The sequence below is a fragment of the Lacerta agilis genome, chromosome 6 (assembly GCF_009819535.1).
Source record: "Lacerta agilis isolate rLacAgi1 chromosome 6, rLacAgi1.pri, whole genome shotgun sequence".
Taxonomy (NCBI): Eukaryota; Metazoa; Chordata; class Lepidosauria; order Squamata; family Lacertidae; genus Lacerta; species Lacerta agilis.
The window spans coordinates 24,599,183-24,623,171 of NC_046317.1; the positions used below are offsets into that span (position 1 = coordinate 24,599,183).

At 46.4% G+C, this 23,989-nt stretch overlaps 1 protein-coding gene across 1 annotated transcript in view; it reads right to left on the reverse strand.

Moving 5' to 3' along the window:
* Positions 1-211: 211 nt before the first annotated feature.
* Positions 212-23,989, reverse strand: part of LRRC8C (leucine rich repeat containing 8 VRAC subunit C) — a 35,116-nt gene continuing 11,338 nt past the window's right edge. The window contains exons 2-3 of the mRNA XM_033151641.1: positions 7,186-7,327; positions 212-3,099 (exon numbers count right to left, since the gene is read on the reverse strand). Coding sequence (XP_033007532.1) covers positions 829-3,099; positions 7,186-7,323 — 2,409 coding nt within the window. The 5' untranslated portion in view covers positions 7,324-7,327 and the 3' untranslated portion in view covers positions 212-828. The remainder of the gene's footprint in view (positions 3,100-7,185; positions 7,328-23,989) is intronic.

Genomic DNA, 23,989 nt, shown 5'->3' on the forward strand with positions numbered 1-23,989 from the left:
CCCATCAATCCCAGACAACATAGTCATCAGTCAGGGACCTGGAGGGCAACAGGTTCCCCAGCCTTGGATAAGCTGATACACAAAACTGAATCGAATGGCTTAGAGTTACTATGGCAACTGTACATTCATCTACTTTCATACAGGTAACCTTCATTCAATGCCTTGAAACATACTGACCCTATTTGCTGGAAAGCCCCCCCCCCCACTTTTAAAGGCAGACAAGCAACTTGATTTCACTGATACAAAATAAGAACTACAGAGACCCATTCGTATCAAGGCAAAACAAAAATTCGAACAGTTACAAACACCGTTGGGTGAGGAAAACCAAGTAAAATTTTTATATATAAAATATATATTATATATATACATATACAACCTAGTCCAAAAATGTCCATACAAAGGGACCACTAAAATAATAAAAAATAGACTTTAAAGGCATATTCAGGCTAGCTCGTGATGTACAAGGCATTTGACAGAGAAGAGTTTCTGTAAAACAGGGATGAAAAACCTGTGGCCCTCCAGATGCTGCTGAACCACAAAATCCATCATTCCTGGCCACTTGCCATGCTGCTTGGGCATGATGGGAGTTGGAGTCCAAAGTGTCTAGAAGGCTGTTGTAGCCTGGGCATCATTTTGTAAAGCACATTCAGGTGGGGTTGGAGACCCCAGACTACATGGTTTTAAGGCCCTTCCAGACATGATTTTGTTGTGCATTCATAATGATTTCTGCCCATGCTGGCTGGGGTTGATGGGAGTTGGAGTCCTGTAACATCTGGAGGGCCAAAGGTTTCCCCACCCCTGCTGTAAAAAGATCTAAGAGGGTTGAGCTTATTCTGCCTTCATCTGCTCCCTGACATCTAAGGGCAAGGTTTCAAACAAGGCGTCTTCGACCACCAGGCCGCTCCTTTTCAGTGCTCTGCATTCACCGAGTTCATGGGGGAGAAATTCCAGGTGATTTCCTTTGATGTCCAAGTAGGTCAGCAATACCAGATTCCCAATTTTAGGTGAGAGAACCGACAAGTTGTTCTTCCCAATATTCAGCGTCTTGAGCTTTTTGCAGAAGTAGAGCTCGTCTGGCACACTCTCCACTTTGTTGCAAGTGATCGAGAAATACTGTAAACTTTGCAGCACCCCAATTTCTGGGGGAATGAACCGGATGTCATTGTAGGACAAGTCTAAGTATCTAATTTTGTTGCAGAGGAAGAGGTGGGATGGAAGGACCTCTATCTTGTTGTGACTGAAAGAAAGCCGTTCCAGACTGGAGAGCTTCTTTATGTGCTCAGGGATGTAGGTTATACTGTTATGCCACAGCTTGAGGACGGTGAGTTTCCTAAGGTATTGAAAGCTAACAATTTCCTCTATTGATTTGAGGTTGTTTTCCTTCAGGTCTAATTCCTGGAGGCTGGCAAGACTGAACACGGCGTGGGGAATGCGCTCCAAGTCGCAGTGCACCAACTCTAGTTCGGTCAAGTTGGCCATTTTCTTCAAACTGTTGAGCATCACCAGCTTAGTGCCGTCGTTGTGGATGCACATTTTCAGAAGGTGACTCGAAACATCAACCACGGACTGTGGGATTTTGGACAGGTTGCTTTTAATGTACAGAACTTTCAGGTTCTTGAGCTCCCGAAAAGACTCCAAAGTTATATTTTTAGAAATGTCATGGCACAAAGAACCAATCAAGTTCAACTCCTCCAAATTTCTGAGCCCATACATCCAAGGTGGCAGCTCTCGGAAGTCATCAAATTTGACATTCAAGACTTTCAGATTTTCTTTCAGGAATGCCAAGGCTGCACTGTGGATCTTTGCTGAACATTGGTACAATGAGAGCTCCTGGAGATTATCCAACTGCACAATGGTGGCTGGTATCATGACATTGTTAATTATTTCGAATTTCAGTGCTTGAACCTCTGTTATTTCAAAAACCGTGTCGGGAAGTCCGGACAGCATAAAGAGCTGTAGCTCCAAACGGTTATGGGCATTCATCTGCAGTCTTTGCCTCAGCTTCTCCGCAGTCCACTCGTTGTTCAGATTAAGCTGCTTCAGTTTGTTTTCGCTGACCTCGGAAAGGAACACAGCAAACCTCTTGGAATAAAGTGGGTCATATTGGTCTATCATGTGTAGCATAAACGCAAAGTCATTGCGGACATCTGGGATGTCGTCGATGCCAGTCTCTTGCCGGACATACTCAAAAGAGTATTCTTTGAGCGAGCGGTAAAATAGCCAATACAAAGTGTAAAGGCATGTAAATCCATAGATGCTTACAAAGCACAAATAGCAGAAAGAAAGCTTAGAAAACAGATGCGCCATCGTATGGTTGCAAGAAAAGTTCTTATAACCGGTCATGTCCTGGATGTCAACATCGCAGTCTACAGTGAACTGAACCTTTGAAACAAGGGCACTGTTGTAGGCAATGATGATAAGAAATTTAATCACCTTCAGCACCGTTTGACGAACGTACATTGCGTAGAGCAGGTCCCCTTCCTCAACATGAAGCCGGAACTTCTTCACTTTCTCAAACAACGCTTTGGCCTGCTCTCCTTCCTTTTTATCCAGAGCTCCCGGCGTCCCTTTATCCACAATGAACTTCTCAGGTATGGATCTCAGAGATTGAGCCGGGACCAAAGTCCCCTCTGCGCTAGGTTGGACTGTGTTTGACCTGCCGATGTTGTTCTTCCTGTTGTCCTTCTCTTCCGAGTCTTCTCCAGAGACCTCCGATAAAGCCCTCGTCGTCCAAGGAGAGTCAAAGCATTTCCCCAGGATGGAGATGAAATGTTCGATTTTGGAGCTCGACCCGGGGAATTTGAACCAGAAGTTGCTGCAGAGCATGAACACCAGAGTGTGGATGAGGACAAGGTAAGGGAAGTATTTTGCGTACCAATGCAGGGCACGCTCATAGCACATTTGGTTTATGAAGCTGTACTGCTGGAGGTCCAAGTCAGTCTTGAGGCCCTTCATTTCAACAGTAGCAGGAGGTGTGGATGGCTTGGGTGGAAGAAAAGGGGTTGTATTAGAGTCTAGATTTGACACATTGGGAAGGTGAGAATTGGTCTGCGGACGCTGCACACTTTTTGGAAGGCATATGATCTTATCCTGCATAACCTGCAATGCACAAAAACAATTTTTTAAAAAAAATTGTACCATTTTTCTTTAAAGTAAAAGCATGCAATCTGCTTGATCTCAAAGAATAAGGGAATGGTCTACACCATACATTTATGGCCTGTAGTGCTATCGTAATATTTTGACCAATGACATGTCCCTTACTTTTGGTACTAGAATCAAGTACTAGAAACAGTACTGTGCTTCTTTAAATTGCATATTTACAAATAATATATTTTCAGTCTGGTCCACCTCAAGGTTTTTGTAGTAGATTAGAGGATCCCCACATTTCTTCTTTCAGGTTATGTGAGAGCCAGTGTGGTGCTGTGGTTAAGAGCAGTGTTTCTCATGCATGGGTCCCCAGCTGTTGTTGGACTACAACTCCCATCATCCCTAGCTAGCAGGACCAGTGGTCAGGGATGATGGGAGTTGTAGTCCAACAACAACCAGGGACCCATGCTTGACAAACACTGGGTTACAGTGTTGTACCATGACCTGGGAGGCTGCGATTCTGGTCCCCACTCAGCCATGAAGCTCACGGGATGACCATGGAACAGTCACTGTCTCTCAGCCTAACCTACTTCACAGGGTGGTTGTGAGGATAAAATGAGGAGGGGGAGAACCATGTACTTGAGCTGCTTGGAGGTCTGGTGGGATATAAATGCATCAAATAAATAAATCAGCACCCAAAGCCACCCTGGCTGGCGCTGATGGAATCACAAAACAGTAGAGTTGGAAGAGACCACAAGGATCATCTAGTTCAATTCCTGGCAACGCAAGAATCTTTTTGCCCAACGTGGAGCTAGAACTCACAAGCCTGAGATTAAGAGTCTCATGCTCTACCAACTGAGCTATCCAGGAAGCTGTAGTCCAAAACAAATGGAGGACCCCAAGTTGGAGCAGGCAGCTCTAAGTCAAACAGCTATTAGGAACCACTACAATCTACCACCTCTCAGTGGTGTAACATGGGAAGCCCCACGGGGTGATTGCCCTAGGTGCAAAATTGTTAGGGGGTGCAAAATGTCAACGCCCGGTGCTGCCTCAATACTCTTTTGTTGCTTGGCTCCATTGAAAATACAAACCAGAAAGTGACCTCTCCGGACAACGGAATGACTCTTCTTTTCTTATCTCTGCGGCTGTGATCTCCTGGGTGATGCAGATGCTGTTAGGCAGATGAATGCGCATGCATACTCCATCCATTTCCCTCCCATTCCCACACCCTCCACACAGCCCCGGGAGCTGGCAACCCACGTTATGCCACTGCCACTACTGTGCTGCTGGTGGCAATTGTTCTGTCCACTGCCACACAGAGTGGATGCTCACAGCCCTTTCAAAGCTAATATGCACAAGACAAATGAGAAGGCTTTGCCAAGGAAGAAGTCCACACATGCGGAGAAGCATCTACTTCCCTTCAGAACACAGTGGAGCAATGACTCACCACATCAGTGCTTATATACGGCCACAGTTCTGCGGATGACAAATTTCTTTTTCCATCCCCGGTATAATTAGTCTGGCGCTGTTTCCGAGGACTGCGCAACCCGAAAACGCGGCTGTACCATTACAGAGTGCTCAAGGCTCCTCGGGTGCTTTCAACTGTCATGTGTCTGACAAGGAACCAGACACCTCGCAGGATTCTACCCTCTAAATTAAATATTTAGCACTGTTATCAATAACAGTGACACCGCAGATGATGGATTGGTCTCGGCTACTGGCATTACTTGAGCGATCACAGATTCATGCCAGGAGGGAAAAAATCCTCATTGGCTTCGGTTGAAGGCACAGCTTGCTACCTAGAAAGAGCATTTATAAAATAGCAATAGGCAGGAATGCAAATATTTGCATTCTCACATGCCATTTCCCGGAGCTGCGCTCGCCTTGCGCATTCTGAGTGCGCTTACTTCAGCAAAAAAAGAACTGGCTGGCGGCTTCTATCCCCAAACGAGATCCATTTTCAGCATATTCATGCAATAGTTTAAGGATGTGGTAGTGCAAAAAGAAGGAACCGCCAGAGCCAAAAAAAGAGGCAAGCAGCCACGCCACTAGGTCAAAATGGGCAACCTGAAAACAGCTCAGTTTGTTCCTGAGGGCAGACCCACAATGTACATTTAAAGCACATATCTTCCTCCAAAGAAACTGGGAACTGTAGTTTGTTAAGGTTGCTGGGAATTGCAGCGCTGTGAGGGTGAAACCACCATTCCCATGATTATTATTGGGGGGGGGAGTCATGTGCTAAAATTAAGCACAGTCTCTAATTTAATTAACTGTAATATAACCACGGGCACTACAGGGCTGGATCCAGACTTAGTCATACTTATATCAGATCAGACCCATTGAAATCACTGACTTTTGAGTCCCCTTCTGCACTACACATTTAAAGCAGCTTCATACCACTTTAAACATGGCTCCCCCCCAAAAAAAAAATTTAGCCTTTCACTGTAGTTTGTTAAGGGTCAATGACCATCTGTCATGGATGCTTTAGCTGAGATTCCTGCATTGCAGGGGGTTGGACTAGATGACCATTGGGTCCCTTCCAACTCTAAGGTTCTAAGTTGTTAGGAGAGCCCTATTGCCCTCATAGAGCTGCAGTTATCAGAGTGGTTTAACTGCCAGTCACACTTCCCAAGGAACCCTGGAAACTGTAGCTCTTTGAGGGGCAAAAGGGGTCTGACAGCTCTCAGGATCAATAAAAACTACAGTTCCCAGGATTCTTTGGAAGAAGCAATGACTGCTTAAGGTGGGAGGTGCAGATGGGACCTGGCTAACTTGAAATCCCATTTAACTGGGGTGAAGCCTTTTTGAATTCAATAGGACTTCTCTGAGCAGACATGGTTAGGATTGTGCTGTCCGTGTGGATCCAACCCAGAAAAGACCGAGAGATGCCAAAAGAAATATAAACCTCAAGCTGTTGCCTCAAGGGGAATGAATTGGTCTTGTAATGCCTAATATGGTTCAAAAGAACATCTCCCAACTCCCTGAGGTACAGTTTTCCTGCTTCAAGGGGGGCTTCCCCATAATTCTAGTTCAACAGAATGTTACAAAACTTTTCACACTGTTGTAGAGACCACCCTAAACAAGTCCAGATAATCTGATGTTGTTTAAACTTTCAGCTAAACCTTGTGGAATTAATATGAGTTATTAGTTAACAGGCAAGCCCTTAAGACTTTTCGTTATTTTGCCTTTCGGGAGCATTTATTAATTAGGGGGCGTTAAATAAAACAAACACTTCCATGTCATTTCTAAACAGAACCAAGGGAGAAAAATATGACCAGAGATTACCAAATGGGGGGAAAGAAGAGGGAGAGAGGCAGAAATAGGCGCTGCTTTTCCCCTTCAAAGAATTCAAGCTATTTAAGAAAGTATCACACACACACAAATGGAGGGAGAGGGGGATAAATTTGATTTTGCCAAGCAAGAAAATGGATCAGGCTCAAAGCTTCTTAATTGTTTGCATTTTGACCTGATGAGGAAACAACAAATTCTGAGGTTTTGTTTTGCAACTTTCAGATGCACTTTGAGAACTTTTAAGTGGAGTGAATTTTAGCAGCAGGGAGCCAAAAGAACTGTGGGCAGGTGTTTTTTGTTTTTGTTTTTTAAAAAAGAATGTCCATGTGGATTCTGTTCATTGATTAGATTCCAACCTATAAGCACTTTAAAAAACATATATGGAAAGTGTTCCATTTAGTAGTTTCTCTCCTGTATTATTTGACCAAGGAATAGTAGTAATAGTCGTACCTTGGAAGTTGAACAGAATCCGTTCCGGAAGTCTGTTCAACTTTCAAAAAGTTTGGAAATCAAGGTGCGGCTTCTGATTGGCTGCGGGAAGCTCCTGCAGCCAATCGGAAGCCGCAGAAGCCCTGTCGGATGTTCTGGTTCCAAAGAACGTTCACAAACCAGAACACTCACTTCTGGGTTTGCGGTGTTCGGGGGCCAAAACGTTCAAGTCGCAAGGTGTTCATCAACCAAGGTATGACTGTAGTAGTAGTAGAAATTCTGATTATCTGTCTCCCACTCTGACCAACTCTGCTAGCACTTGGGAATAGTTTTCCAGCCCTACGTTGGCAGCATCAGACTGCATTCCTGTTTGTTTACCTGCAGTGTGCAACCAAAGACGCCAATCATCAGCATGGCAACGGAAAGGTAGTCTGTAAAGACATCCCACCATGGCTTCAGCACCCGGAAGGCTGGCTGCTGCTCAGAGAACTGGCGGAATTCAGTGATAGGAATCATCGTCCTGAAAGACAGCGGAGGGAGGCAGAGTGAAATGGTTAGGGTGTTTCGCATTCTCCTTATTTCATTCCACGTAACTTTAAAAGGCCCGTTTTCGTCCTCTGTTCAATGAGGTCACAGAAACTCGCACTGATGTGGCGGCCTGGCCCATGAAACCTAGAAGAAGCAGATGTTGCTAGTCATCAAATCAGGAGGTCCTTGGTAGCATCAGCTCTTCCCAAGTCTCTCCACTGAACTTCCCAATGCAGTAGTTGGTTTCCCAGGCTGGCTCTCTGATTTGGCAACACAATGTCCCAGATGTTGCTGGAATACAACTCCCATCATTCCTGACCGAGGCAGGCTGATGGGAGTCGGAGTTCAACGCTGGCCACCCTTGTTATAAGGGAGTGCATCAAGTGCTCTTTCCAACCTTGGAAATTCTGTTGGGGACTTAAAGAGTTATCAGGCCAGGGCTTCGCAAGTCTGATCTGTCTTAACAGGAGAATTGCTCCTTAGAATTCAAAACCTTGCTTTCCAGACCTGTCTGGATGGGACCTGCCTCATTCTAAAATGGGCTCGTTATGGACCCCAGCTACCCAACCCATCTGCCAGTCCCAACTGAGGACACTCCTGTCTGTCATTTCCAGCAGCTCGGGGGGGGGGGGCAAATTATATTAGCTCCATGATGGAGTGCTTTTCATGCAAGTGTTCCCAGATTCAGTATCTGCTATCTCCAGCTACAGCTGGGAAAATCTCCCATCAAAAACCTTGGAGAGCTTATGCCAGCCAGTGTAGACAACTTTGATCTAGATGAGTCAATTATCTGACTCAGAATAAGGCAACTTCACATCTACTGCTCACCTGTGGCTTCATCCCTAGCCATTATGGTAGTGCCTAAATCCAATAGCCCTGAGGAACATACTGTACATATAAATTATCTCCAGTCTGGTACTATGCCCTAGAAAAGCAGAGCATTGGTCACTGCAATTCCAAGGCCCCAACATTTTCCCCCAGACACTTTGTATTACATCATCAGTAGCCTAAGCAGGATGCTAAATGAATATTACAGAGATCTGCACTCGGCTTACATACGGAGCAATTTTTTAAGCTGCGGCATTGCATTCCTTTGCTTGTGGAGTTCAACTGGGTTACGAATACCTCTTCTATTCATATTCACAATTTCAAAAGTCTCTGGTACTCTGATGAGTCCAGGACTAGTGTTGAAATCCAAGCTCCGGACACCATTAGCAGCAATGTAGGGCGGATTCCCTGGCCCCCTTCTGTTTCACAAGCTCATTAGCAAAAATGAATGGATGCCAATTGCAAATACAGTATTAGGCAAGAATGGCAGATTGCAGTTTTTAGCTTTGCTTGCTAAGCAAGGCTAAGGCGAACATTAGATCACTCTCTAGGAGGGCATCAGAAAAATTCCTGAAGCAAAGTGCCCTAATAAGCATGGGGGGGGGCAGTTCAACATTTTCCTGAAAACCCGCATCGCAGAACATTAGCCGGTCAAGGACACCACTTGAAAATGCAGGTGCACGAGAAGTGATTATCATGTGCCAAAATCTGCGCTCGGTGCACATGTAAGCAAAGTGCTTGAATTGAAAGGTCACAACTGCCCACCTGCATTGCAATTCCACTGGAGAGGGAAACGAACTGCCAGACACAGCAGAAAGAGCTGTCTAACCTTTTCTTAAAGGACAACAATCCTATTCCATGCTATCGTTCAAAAGACCACAAAGTGAACTGCACAGAAAATGGAGGAGGATTTATTCTCTCTCCCCCCCCCCCCTTATTTTTGCTTTCCTCTTTGAAGAATGGTTTGCTAAAGCTCTGACAAAAGTTACGGGAAAGCACGAAGTCTCTTGCTTCTGCAGTTCCTGTACTCCCCTGGGAGAACAGAATCAATTCATTAGAGGATTCAGCAGCACAAGCTACACAAACCTAATTGTTCTCTGCACTTCTGCCTCCAAACAGTCTCTGTGAATCCACAGGTACCTTTGCTGCACTGCATCTGTTCTCAGAACTGTGGTCTGGGTTGTGTGAACTGGGCCAGGGAATATGGGGGTGGACGGTCCAAGACTCTCGTTTTCAGATCTGTTCCAACCCTATGATTCCATGACACCCCATCTGGATTTCTGAAAATCTCTACTTACTTTCAATTTCTTTTCTACAGTGTATAAACAAGTTACTCCTTGCTAAGAGTGGTGTTTCGAACCAAGCAAACAGGGCCTTTCAAAGCCCCTTTGTTGTTACCATATCATGGAATCAATAATGTTGGAGGGAGCCTAAATCAACTTTCTGTTTGATACAGGAAGTCTAGAGCTAGGACTTCCCCATCAGACGCTACAAGAGCTTCAGCAAGAGAGAGTTGTTCTCCTCTGGATGAATCAGGATCCTCAGATTCTCAGCTTTCCTTAAAAAGAGAGAGTACATTTCCAGCATTTGTATTGTAGGACTTGAGACATGAGGCAAAATGTACAAGAATTTGGCTTGTTAGAAACTAGCCTAGTCCCACTTTTCAGCATTTTTAGCAAATGAACGAAGTCATACCAGTGACTGACATTTAGGAAAACAGATCTAGCCATTTAGACAAACCGCAGGCAAACTATTTAGGCTCTTGGTTTGTTTTAAGCATTTTCTACAAGTCTTCAGTGATGGAGAAGTGATTGCTGTCCCATAGAAAACAACTCAGGTACCCAAGATTTCAGTGTAGATGTAATTGCCGAATAGTCCGTCAACTCAGAAACAAAAGATAGCAGAAAGGTAGGAGCTTGTGATCTTTCTGATAGAAACACATAAAATGTGATTTTCTTCCTTGTTAGCAAATGTTTTAAAAAAATACTCTGTTAATGCCAGTAGAAATAAAGTTCTTCATTATAATACCCAAACTGCAGAGGGCATGACTGCGGCTGAGACAGTGTGGGTTACGCCAGCCCTGCATAGTAAAGGTATTGGAAAAGACCCCTGGACAGTTAAGTCCAGTCAGACTTGACTATGGGGTTGCGGCACTCATCTTGCTTTTCAGGCCAAAGGAACTGGTGTTTGTCCACAGACAGCTTTCCAGGTCATGTGGCCAGCATAACTAAACCACTTCTGGTGCAATGGGACACTGTGAAGAGTGCCAGAGTGCACAGAGGTGCCATTTACCTTCCCTCTGCTGCAGTACCTATTTATCTACTTGCACTGGTGTGCTTTCAAACTGCTAAGTTGGCAGAAGCTGGGACAAAGCAACAGGAGCTCACCCCATTGCACGGACTCGAACTGCTGACCTTCTGATCGGCAAGCACAAGAAGCTCTGTAGTTTAGACCACAGCACCACCCACTCCCTATAGCACTGCATAGCAGCGGATTGTTGATATATCCATTTTGCTGATGGTAAGAAGGAGGCAGGATATGAAGTTTATTGTTAATGTGTGAGGGAATTTGGTGTGTAGGGAGGGCTGTGAAGTTGCCTGTAGCAGTTGTGCAATTAATTAAAAGCTGAAGATTCAAGGGATTTATCCAGGACCACCACGGGGTGTCTGTAAAAATGAGGTTAAAAATCATGCAGCATTTACCCCGGTGCATTAATTGCAATTGCTACAACAGGCAGAAAAATCATGATGTGAAGCCCCAAGATCCTCAGCACCTTTCAAGTGGTCCATGGGGGGAGGGAGCTTGGGAGCCGCTACTCATCAGTGCAGACGGTGCAACCTCATCTTCCCAGTGTAATAGCAGAAGCAGCGTAGCCAGTCTAATTCAGTATTTGCAAACCAACCAGTTCCCAACCAGTGATGTCAGCCGTGCACAAAAAGGGGGATAACCTGGGAATATTGGGAAGGGAATAGTGGTTTCAAGCATGGCATGGTGGATTCCAAAGGAGGCTGAAAGCATGTAGGCAGCTGCTGCAAGGGAGAGAGGAAGAAAAGAGATCTATGGTGGAGGCTGAGGGGTCAAAGGGCTGTGGCCAGAGCCGTCTTAAGGGGATCTGCTGCCCTGGCGCGGCTATCCCTCCGGCGCCCCCGCCATGCCGCCTCTCCGCCGCCTCCCTCCCACGCTTGCCGCCTCTTGGGAGGGGGGTGGGCGAGCGGGGGGTGAGGGGCGTGGCGCTGGAGCGGCGCGGGGCTCTGCGCGCCCTTCCAGCGCTTCCAGGATGGGAGGCGAGGGCGGCCGGCTCGCGCTCCGCGCGCAGCTGGACGGCGCGGCGCTGCTGGGCAGCTCGCGCTGCATTGGGCGGGCGGCCGGCTGCGCGCGGGAGCGCGAGCCGGCCGCCCTCGCCTCCCAGAGCCCCAGCTGGAGTGCTGGAAGGTCGCGCAAAGCCCCGCGCCGCTCCAGCTGGGGCTCTGGGAGGCGAGGGCGGGCGGCTTACAGCCCGCCCGCCGGCGCGCGAGTGCCCGCCTGCCCGTGGGGGCGGGGGCGGGTTGGGGAGGAGGAGCCCGGCGGGCCTGCGGGTCCCGCGGCGCCCCTGGGGCGCCCAGCGCCCTGGCGCACCGCGCCACCGGCTTCTATGGATGAAGAAGAAGAAGAAGAAGAAGAAGAAGAGTTTGGATTTGATATCCCGCTTTTCACTACCCGAAGGAGTCTCAAAGCGGCTAACATTCTCCTTCCCCTTCCTCCCCCACAACAAACACTCTGTGAGGTGAGTGGGGCTGAGAGACTTCAGAGAAGTGTGACTAGCCCAAGGTCACCCAGCAGCTGCATGTGGAGGAGCGGAGACGCGAACCCGGTTCCCCAGATTACGAGTCTACCGCTCTTAACCACTACACCACACTGGCTCAGACGGCTCTGGCTGTGGCATTTGTTAGACAACAGGTATGTACACTAGAGAACACTTTCATCTGCATATGAAGGAATGTGAAAGCCTTTGGTCCTCATTCCAAAGAAATGTAGGGAGGAGATGCATGCACACCACATGGGTGTGTTTTTTTCCAACAGCCCTGCCTACCTGCCTCCCCCAACTCGGCTTCCCCACATTGCACTCTGAGCTGCTATTTGCCTCCTGGAAGCTGCTTAAAAAGTTATCTACCTGAGGCAGAGGTCAGAACGTTTTTCAGCCTGAAGGCCTCATTCCCTTATGGACAGCCTTGGAGGGGGTCACATTCTAGTGGTGGATTGGGCCAGAAGCAAAAAGCGGGCATGACCAAAGGCAAGAGTCAGTGGAGTGACAGATTTGATTCTTATTTGTTTATTCATTTAAATATGTGTGTACAACTGTGTCACAACAGCAGCAATTTATCTTTTTTATTTTATTAATAAAATAGACTTTATTTAAGTTCAAAGTTTACAAAGAAAATAATAATAATAATAATAATAATAAGATTACAAAAATACATGAAAATAGCAAAGATACATAGCATAAGTACATAGATTAACTAAACATTAACAAAGCACAAACATATATCTTATATCTCCCTTAATTTCCCTTAATTTCCCTCCTCGTACCCCAGTAACAAGGGGTAACAAGGGGTAGGGGGGTGGGTAACTAGAGAGGGTGGGGGTACAACAGCAGCAATTTATCAAAGCGGCTGACAACAATAAAACCATACAGTAGGGCCATCAAAGAGTTAAAAACAGACATCAATTAATGGTTGTGTGAGGAAGTGTCCTTAATTGCCTGCACCTGCCCGGCAAAATGTGAAAGTTTCCAGCAGGCATTTAAAAGTTGGCACGGAAGGTGCGTGCTGAATCTCTGTTGGCAGAGTATTCTACAGGACTGAGCTGATGACACCAAAGACTCTGCTTCTCGTTATCAAATGAGCCTCACCAACTCAGGGAATGACCAATGACACATCTGCAGATGATCTCAGTGATCGAGCTGGGATTTAAGGGTCCAGGTCATCCCCTCAGGTACCCTGGACCTAAGTTGTGCAGGGACACATTGTTCAGGCCTGCAGGAAGACACAATCCAGCGATGCAGACGTCAGAGACTTCTACATACGCACAAACTTTGGTGGTGCCTCCTTGCTGACTTCCCCGACTTCACGTGAACTTACACAAAAAGAGATCAACGCTCTCCCCCACTGGGCAAACAGAAGCACCAGCAAACCTAACATTTCCTAAACAAATTAAGGGGAAATAAGATAATGAGCTTGAGGCAGGGAATTGGGAGGGAAGCAATTTAGCTGCAGATTCTAAAATGGTCTCTTTGAATTCTGTGTGTTTCTAATTAGCTCTCATCAGTGGAAATAAAGAAAAGCTGTCCAGACAGCAAGGAAGTATTAAGTATTTTTGCCTTTGGAGATGCAAGTATACGTCAGACTTCAGGAGGTCCATATGGCCCGCGTTCCTGGATAAGAAGAAAATTAATTCATTCATCTTCTGCCCACTGGCATCCCAAGGGAATGGCACTTGGGTGAGTCTTCAGGACGAAAACAGGCTTGGTTGCAGAATTGTTCTCAGAAGAGAGACAGGCAAGGGATAAGGATGGTAGCCAGATCAAAATAAAACAAAATCCAGTGAGGCTCGGGCTACAAGCTTATACACATCTAATTTGTTTTAAGAAGTAGCTGCAAGGTTAGCCATTTCTCCCAAAGTATTTTGGCACCGTGCTGATAAGCTGCAAATGATCTGCAAAGCCATCACCTCTTAAGGGTCTGGCCCAATGCCCAAAATGACTTCAGGGCAGCCCTTTGGGAGCAGATCCTGGCTCGGTAAAGCAAATGGAAATTTTTTGGTCTTGAACTAGATGGGCAGAGGATCAAGCACAACCCAAAATTATGACTCCACACAATATGCTACAAAGGAGGCACAATTAAGGTCTATGTCTCACAAGTAGCAGATGAGGTGATAGGCCTATGTCTAGACTGTACCACATCAAACCAGAGGTGGAGGCTTCAATTATAGCAGGGATGGGAACCATGCAGCCCTCCAGACTTTGTGGTACCCTCAGCCCTCATCATCCCTGACCATTGGCCATGCTGGCTGGGGCTAATGGGTATTAGAGGTCTACAGGTTCTCCATCCCTACATTATGGAAACCTTCTATAATAAACATTCCTATAGAAAATTAGTCCCCAAAGGAGAATGTTAGAGTAGAACTCTTCTTTTCATCACCTATTTTTTTGGGGGGGGGATCTTTTTATTTTTGATATGGAGAAGCATTCAATAGTTTGAACCCCCACCTGCAGTCTCAGATGGTACAGTCCAGACACAGATTTCCCTACTGTTTTGGAGAACTGAGCCAAGGATTGTTTTTGTCCTGATCCATGGGGATGCCTACCACCACAAAGAGGTTATGACCCCCAAAAGGGGAAAGGACAGGAGTCATATGGTTGCAAGCAGACAGGAAGGTGAGGTGAAGCAGGACCAGCACTTTGGGAGAAGAGCCTAGACATGGATTTCAGGACCACAGTTAGCGATCCTGCAGCTAAGGCAAGATCCTTATTGCCTGTGTTAGGTATTCATTTGTGTGTTTAGACCTTTTACCTTTCCCCAAAATAAATTCACACCAGGAGACAGTTATTTGGTTTGGTTTTTGGCAGAATTCAGGCCACAACTTTATTGATTACAATCAAGTGAGTGGCTGCATAGGTTCTGGTTCGACTATCTCCCTGCACCCTTGCAGGCAGCGCTGTCCCAGAGCCACGTTCATAGGACAGCCAAGGATGAACACCAGGGACAGCTGATGGAAGGAGCACCAAACAGCTGACCTGATGTCCCCTGGACTTGGGCATGGGCCAAACCCTTTTTGGGGAACGCCAAACCAGTGAGTCCCTGGATTCCTTTACCGGAATATCCTACATTTGCATAGGCATGACCACATCACTTGCCACGCCTATCACCTGAACCAGAGCCTATACGCAACTTACAAGTTGTGACTATTTGCTACGCAGCAGGCAAAACCCAAATGGCACCAGCCAATCAGCCAACTGGGGAAAATTCCTGCCGTCCCCTGCCCCAACGGCAGATGACACACGACGGCATAGCAAGGTCAAGCGCAAGCCCTAAATATAGGGAGAGGTGGGCGGGTGTTCCAATGCGATAGCCCCAAAGAGGAAGCTCAGTAGCCTCACATGGGCTTATATAGGCCCCACATTGCTGCTCTTTCTCAGCACCCCATTGGTCAAATCGCACTCCAGCAACACGGGATCCACCTATCAGGGCTTGCAGCTGATCCAAGATTACCCACCCACAACACCGGGTCAGGTGGCCAGGTCACACCGCAACACATGCCCTCTTTGATGGAGGACACACTTAACTAGAGACCCAGCCACCTGAATCTGGCTGGTTAAAAGTCCCACGGCCTTCCTCTGCAGCCATTGGCTTCTTCTAGGTCCCAAGTTTCAAGTTGTGGGAACATCTCGGGGCATTCCTGGTCCTAAAAGTCATCTGTGGGTCAACCTCAGAGCCTGATGACAGAGGGGTCTCTTGAAGCTTTAGGGGAGGAGGTGTGGGCTCTGGTGACAGCAGCTCTGCATGACATGGAATGGAGCCATCTCCTTGAGGCTCACATCACTGGAGGACTTTGCTTCTGTAGATTCCAGGTCTGGGGCCATGGCAATTCTGTGGTTTTGAAAGCCAGCTGAAAAACAGCAGCCAACTGCTCCTAGGAGAACAGTACTGAATGTTTTTGTGCACCTATCATCATCTAAAACTTAAAAGTATGCATGCACAACAACACAGGGAAATGAAACTTGCTACACAGCCTGAACAAGAATAAAGCACAACTGATATTTCTGCTGATACTACATGCTTTCTGACGGCCCCATTTCTGCTATCTCAACACTTCTGTCCATTATATTATAGTTCAAAAGTTCGTACTTAGGCTGAAATCCTATGCACATTTACCTGGAAATAAGCACCATGGAGGGGATATGTCTGAGTAGACATCTGCAGAAGGGAACAGCTAGTTAACCTCTTGTTTCTTAGAAATTTGTATCTCGTCATTTAGCAAAAGCCACATGGCTGAATTACAGTTTGAACACTGAGACTTCTTGCGATGAAGCATTCTTTCTGACTCTCACCTTGTGTGTGTGTGTGTGTGTATCCCTCTTTTGGCTTATTTCTAGCACAAGAAAGGATTGCCTAAAAAGGAAGGTGAGGCATGAAGGAAATCACACACAAAACAGAACTTCAAATCCAAAAATCCTAGGGTCTATTTCTCAGAGGATACACCACATCACACACCCAACTTTTTTGGTCGGGTGCTTGCAGGCGATGCTGTCCAGCCAATTGCTAATGCTACACAGTGGCCCTGGACTACAAATTCCATCATCCCTGACTATTGGTTATGCTGGATGGAGCTGATGGGCATTGGAGTCCAGAGCCATTGGTTCCCCGCCTCCTGCTATGCATCTTGAACCAAACTGGTATCTCTGCAATAATCCATCCTGGCATAATTGTACTATGACTTCACGGTACTACTTTTTGCTCAATGCCAAAGCAGCTCCCTCTGAGTCTTAGATGCACACTGGATGTTTCTATGTGTGATTTATAGTGTCATCTGGAAAAGTCACCGAAAGCAGCACTCAGAGCTGATTCCCATATTAATCTTGAAAGCATTTATCTTCATTAAATAATTAGAGAGCTTGCAGTCTTAATTTGTAGACCTGGCCTATAATAAACCTGATGCCTTATTGCCCAGGATTTAAACATTCCAAATGCATTTCAATTGCTTTTACCCAATGCCCAGTAGTTGAACAGTTAACAAAGCTTTGTGGGCACTTCAGAAGTTGCAATGGTTTCTAAATAATGCTGCAGGATAATGTTTAATCACGGGTGGAGAAGGGGCATTTTTACCTTACCTATGCTAGGGTAAATGAAAGGGAAACAGACAAGGCATGGACATGGGGTAATAACCCTGACATGCTAGAAATCTGCTTCTAATAATATCTGCTTGATTTGAATGGGACTTTTGCAGAAATAAAAATGCTTAGGATTGTAATCTATATAACCTGCTGTCCATGAAACCTGATCTTTCCTGCTGATTTTGCAGAGCAAGCATTCTAGATCCTCTGATCAACAATTTGGCTCTTGGTTGACTGAATAAATGTCAGAACACAGGTAGGAGACATGACATTTTTCAGTCCCCTGAAGGAAACACCCTTAGTTGCACCAAGAGCAGTCTGAATCAGCTCCAGGGTCTACTGATTTGATCATCTGCTCTAATCCTGTAGCCACTTTTGAAACTTGCACAGAGGAGCAAGCAGGTGATGGTGTTCCTTATGTTACTGTGCCACACCTTGAAATGTTAGCGGGGATTCATCCAGGGAAAAGCCTGCACTGCTGCAACATGGTAGCTCCTGCTTCTCAAATATTGGGAGAAAGCAAATAGGGCAGACGCAGGATGCCTGTGTTCCAGGGCCAGGTTAGAAGCATCAGAAGCTGAGTCAGACCACTGGTCCCTTTTGCTCAGTATTGTCTCCACACAATAGCTCTCCAGAATGTCAGGCGGGGAGGGGTCTTTCTCTAACTGGAGATCCTGGGGACAGAACCAAGCCATGTTAGAAACTCAGATAAATAAGCTAGGTGCCAAATGACTCCTTAAACCAAAATGGAACATCTAGTTGCCATTTGGGGGGAAATACGGCTCCAAAGTCTTGTTTTTCAAATGATGGACTGACTGGGATTGATTATCTGGCCAGTTCAGATGACAACCTTGAGCTAGGTTAAGAACTCTGAGAACTTAAAGAAGAAAAGTCGCTTGATCCAGGGACAGACCACATATATATTGGCCTATTCCGACCTCTTTTTCTTAATGGGGACACGGACCATTCATAACGTAAGAATATTATTCACAACTGAGATCAGGGCAGTGGGTGGGGCAAGCGAAGGCAAGAGACAACAATTCACTGCAATGTTGCTCGCTGCTCCTGCTTAGGCTGCACAGAAAAAGCATTTTGCTTCCTGAAATTGATTCAGATTGTGCAGATGAAATATAACTGATAGAATCTACAGGATGCTGAATATTAGTGTGCGAAAACAGTCAAGATCCAATGATCCCCAGATGGTGGAAAGGTCAGGCACCATCCTGGCACCCGGGCATCTCCACTTGGGCATCTCCGCCTGGCACCTGGCTAATTTCAAACACTGGAACCAAGGACCTTTTACTTGCAAATCATCTACTCTCCCACTGAGATGTGGCCTGAGGGGGCTTTTTCTTCCTGCTTCAGCACACTTTATGTTGTTGTTCAGTCGTTTCTGACTCTTCATGACCCCATGGACCAGAGCATGCCAGGCACGCCTATCCTTCACTGCCTCTCGCAGTTTGGCCAAACTCATGTTAGTAGCCTCGAGAACACCGTCCAACCACCTCATCCTCTGTCGTCCCCTTCTCCTTGTGCCCTCCATCTTTCCCAACATCAGGGTCTTTTCTAGGGAGTCTTCTCTTCTCATGAGGTGGCCAAAGTACTGGAGCCTCAACTTCAGGATCTGTCCTTCTAGTGAGCACTCAGGGCTGATTTCTTTGAGAATGGATAGGTTTGATCTTCTTGCAGTCCATGGGACTCTCAAGAGTCTCCTCCAGCACCATAATTCAAAAGCATCAATTCTTCGGTGACCAGTCTTCTTTATGGTCCAGCTCTCACTTCCGTACATTACTACTGGGAAAACCATAGCTTTAACTATACGGACCTTTGTCGGCAAGGTGATGTCTTTGCTTTTTAAGATGCTGTCTAGGTTTGTCATTGCTTTTCTCCCAAGAAGCAGGCGTCTTCTGATTTCGTGACTGCTGTCACCATCTGCAGTGATCATGGAACCCAAGAAAGTGAAAACTCTCACTGCCTTTATACTGACACTTATACTGCCTTTATACTGACACTGCACACTTTATACTGACAGCTAAAACCAATGTAGCACACCACAGCAAGCCACGGCGCTTTCTGTCTTCTTGCACCCATAGAGCTACCACACTTAGCTTTCTGGAACTACCTAGCTTGGCAGAGACGTTACTGTTTCTTATCTCTTTGGGATTTTGAGTTCCTTCTATAGTAGCAACCAACAGAACCTCCTCCTGGAGCCGTTTGGAGTTCCTGAGTGTGGGGAGATGGATGCAGGCCAGGACGAAACGCCCTTTGTCAAGTTCTGTGAGGACTTTCTGTTCGGAGTGGGATGGGAAACGCTGACTAATGTACCTCCTCTTTTGAAACTCCTGCACTTTTTGCCAACTCGCCTCTTATCTTTGGTGAGCGACTTTTCGTTTTGTTGATCATAACTGAAAAATTTCACAGTTTCAAAAATATCAACATTACAGGACATGGAATCTAAACTCTGAAATCATACAACGAGCTGGAAGGAACTGGAAACTTTTCAAGAATGTGTTTAAGGATCAGATTACTTGACCCATTTAAAGCCCAAATTCTCATTCTGTAGTGCCAAATAAGCAGCATTCCTAATCCCATTCTAACAACAGGATACTGCAGAACTGTACGATACCATCTCACTTTATCAACACAGCTTATCAAAGCATCCCCAACCTGGTGCCCTCCGCATGTTCAGGACTACCACTCCCATCATTCATGACCACTGGCCGTGCTCATGGGAGTTGTAGTCCGAGATCTCAAGAGCTCCAGGCTGGGAAAGGTTTCAGTGGTGCTGCGTGTTCTTTTCATGTTCTCTGTCTGAGCAACCTTTTAACCGGATTGAAATATTATTGTGATTTGCCAGTTAGGATGTTTTCCTCCATGCGTGATGCCCTGGGTTGCAATTATCTGTAATCTTGAACAGGAATCAAATTAACAGGCCAGTAACAGTCAAACAGCTGGCAATGCCCACTTTATAATGTGGGGTGATTATTTACATAGGAGCAGAGGAACCTTAATTTTATCACCTCATACTATTGGTCCACGTAGTTTTCCATGAAGAGGGCTGGAGAACAAGTGGGTCTGTCAGTTGCACACACCCCCACACCACAGTGGCTCATGATGACTGAAATGAGCTCCACATAAGGATGGTGGGTAAAAGGATTAATTGTTGTTGTTCTAGAAAATCAGATAATTGTCTGCCTCTCTGAATCTTGGAAAGATGCCTAATTGGCTCTCCCTTCATGGTCTGGAGACACCCTCCCTTTCCTGTTGTTAGGGGAGGGAAGGGGCCAGGAATGCTTGCATGCATGCCTCTTAATTTCTTCAGTTGTGTTGTTGTTTTTTAGACGCACACAGGAGGCCACAAGCAAATCTTCCAAATGCCACAAGTCCTGTTTTCAAATACTGGTTCTGCTGGGGAGCAGGGACCACGCCATCTTTCTCAAGGTCTACAAGCATATTCAAGCCACGTTTAAGCAATACAGTACCATCGTTGCTTTCCTGTAACACACTGGTGTTGTTCTGCTTCACCTGGTTTGTTGTGCGGATAAAATGGGGGGGGGGAGGAAACAACAGGTGGTACCTTGTTGCCTTTGTATAAGTAAAATGAGAGAGAGAAAGAGTGCGCATAACCAAACCAAGGGAAGAACAGGAGAGAGTACAGCGCTGACAAAACAAAAGACAGGACCCCTCACAGGTATTGGCTGAACTTCTCTGGCATCACAGAGTGTTCTGGGCGGAGTCTTATGACATTGCAGAGTATAGTGGACTCTCAGGATATGAACTTAATTTGTTCTGGGGGTCCGTACGTACCCCGAAAAGTCCACAACATGGGGCGCCATTTCTGCGCATGCGTGCGGCGCGCAGCGCGATACAGCACTTCTGTGCATGCACGCGGCGAAATCCAGAAGGTTTGCCGCGTTCGCAACCCAAATGTTACGTTACCCAAAGGGTCCACTGTAATGGGGAATGGTTGGGGCTCAGTGACAGAACAGGTTTTGATGTCAAGCACCATCCTGGTGCCCAGGTATCTTCACTCGGTCGCAAGTGGCCGATAGCAAAGTGCAAAATGCGCCTGGCGAATTTCAAACGTCGATTACAGGTGCTCGTTTTAATATTTTTACTTTAAACATCTACTATCATCTTCAGAGGATGAGATGGTTGGACAGTGTTCTCGAAGCTACTAACATGAGTTTGGCCAAACTGCGAGAGGCAGTGAAGGATAGGCGTGCCTGGCGTGCTCTGGTCCATGGGGTCACGAAGAGTCGGACACGACTGAACGACTGAACAACAACAAATCATCTTCTACAAGAAAATGGTCCCAGTTCCCAAACAGAAACAGTTAGAAACAGCTGAAAAGCATGGAATGACGGCGGAAGGAATAGAAGTAGGAATTGTGTGCTTCACAATCAAAGCCATGCATTTGGACATCTAAAGGGGGGCCCTATAAGACCATGTAAATCATGGGTAGGCAAACTAAGGCCCGGGGGCCGGATCTGGCCCAATCGCCTTCTAAATCCAGCCAGCGGACGGTCTGGGACTCAGTGTGTTTTTACATGAGTAGAATGTATGCTTTTCTTTAAAACGCATCTCTGGGTTATTTGTGGGGCATAGGAATTCTTTCATACCACCCCCCCAAAAAATATAGTTCAGCCCCCCCCCACAAGGTCTGAGGGACAGTGGACTGGCCTCCTGCTGAAAAAGTTTGCTGACCCCTGATTTAAATCAAGGGTCTAAGGGCCCCTTCCAGACATCCTTTTTTTTTCTTGTTCCCACTTTCAGTAATATATGTGCCTGCAAATGTTTCAGTTTTGTTTCCAATCAGTGCAAAAAACTTCCTGCTGATATCCTGTAACTTTTTATACCGCAAACGTTTCTGGGATGGGGGAAGATGTCCTGCTTTTATTGCGCCATAGTGCACGACTGCCCCTCCAGACAGCAATAATGCATTAACACTGGGGAAGCATCATGGAACAACTAATAAAGCAGAATGATGTATGGATGATGCTCAGAACCCTTAGTCCAGACTCAAGCTCAGGCAAACACAGACCACTGAATACATAACAGATAATTTCACTACTCCAGGGTTAATGACATGCTGTAGAATACACCTGCCACACCCCCCCCAAAGCAGTCTGAATAGGCTGCAAAATCATCTAGTTCAGTGGTTTTCAACCAGTGTGCCGTGACACCCTGGGGTGCCTTGAATGATGGTCAGGGGTGCCGCGGGCAACATGGGCCTCTATCCCTCTTTCCTTCCCTCCCTCCCTCTTCTGATGCCCTCTCGCATCTCTGCCACCCAAAGGCTTGCACAGCAGTTTGTTGCAGCAGCCCTAGCTACAAGCTCCCCAGGTGAATGGTACCTCTGGGGCTGGCCTGGGGTTGCTTCCCAGGCCCCTAGGGAAGTGGGAGGAGGCACCTCTCTTTGGGGTAGGGGGGCAGCTCAGAGACCAGGGGCAGCAGTAGCGGCTGTCCAGAGGACTCCCAAGGAGAGGGGAGAAGAGAGGAGGCTGAGGGAACACTCCACAAGGGAGGGTGTTTGAAAAAGGGTGAGAGGCTGCCGGCTCTGCAGGCAAGAGGTGACACAACTGGGCTCCTGAGCCCCACAGGGGTGCCGCAGAAAGAATGGAGCTGGTCAAGGGAGCCATGGACTCAGAAAGGTTGAAAACCTCTGATCTAGTTGCACTGCTGCATAAAGCTGGTGCACATCCTGGTTTATTAAGCCAGGATTTGCATGTGCAAACCGGGTCAACGTATCAGCCAACGGAACTAAACTTCTAAAGCCAGAGTCAGAGTAGCTCAGTTCAAAACTGAGTCAGCAATTACAAGCATTATTGCAACAATTTATTATTATTTTTAGAAAGAGGATAGTTCTAAATTGTCTCATGACACTGGCTGCACCAGATCATATTGCCGTATCCTTTTCAAACTGAATACACATTTTGTGCATGGGCAGAATCCAGTTTTTGTGTTTCAAGCTGCAGAAAAACCTATCATGGGAACGATGTCTGGTTGCATAACGCATGCAGGAATATCGTAGTCCAAAGCAGGTAATTTCAAACTTCAGCAATGTCACTACTTGAAAGAGGATTTACAAAGGGCGCACACATTATTTCTTTGGTCTGACTGTCACCTCGAAACAACCGGAAAACCTACGAATCCTGTTCACTAAAGGCAAAAGGGGGGAGGTGTACTCCCACCATGAGTCACAATCCCTTTCAAAGCACTTTCAGCTCTTTGAAGAGCAGGTTATGATTTCTTTCTATCATAAGTTAAATGGCCAGGAGAAAGGCTAGGAAGAAGAAAACAGCATTGACAAAAAGGATTACTGCAGAAATTGTGATGCTATGACGGGTCAGGAAACTTTTACCGGAGGAGCAGACACAGGATGGAGGGGGAGCCAGAGGGAGCGTATGGGAATTTCCAGACTGTCACGATTTCTGGATGAGATTCAATCGCATACTGGAAAATTAGAGCTGCCCAGCTATAGGTTATTGGGAGGTGTAGTGCAACAAACGTGCTTCCCCCAAAGATCTGACTTTTGCAGTAAGTAGAATGATGGGGAGACACACACTGGAAAGTGCAGGACAACTCTTGCCTCCATGCAATGTAAGCCCCATACATACCATATGTTTAAAGCATGTGGATTGCCCCCCAAAAGAATCCTGGGAACTGTAGTTCATTAAGGGTGCTGGGAATTGTAGCTCTGCAAAGGGTAAAACTGCAGCTGCCAGGATTCTTTGGTGCTTTAATTGTATGGCATGGATGTGACTGTCACCTAAGCTCCCCACGCACAAATCAGAATGAATACTCATTAATACTCATAGGCAACATCATCCTCACAATGAGGGAGTTCCTCCACGGTGCCGGGAGACAGTCAGGTCATGTATCCACAGCAGCAATGAGAGGAGGAATGACCGCTGGGAGGAGTGCAGAGAGAAGAAATGCCATGGTGCACCTGCA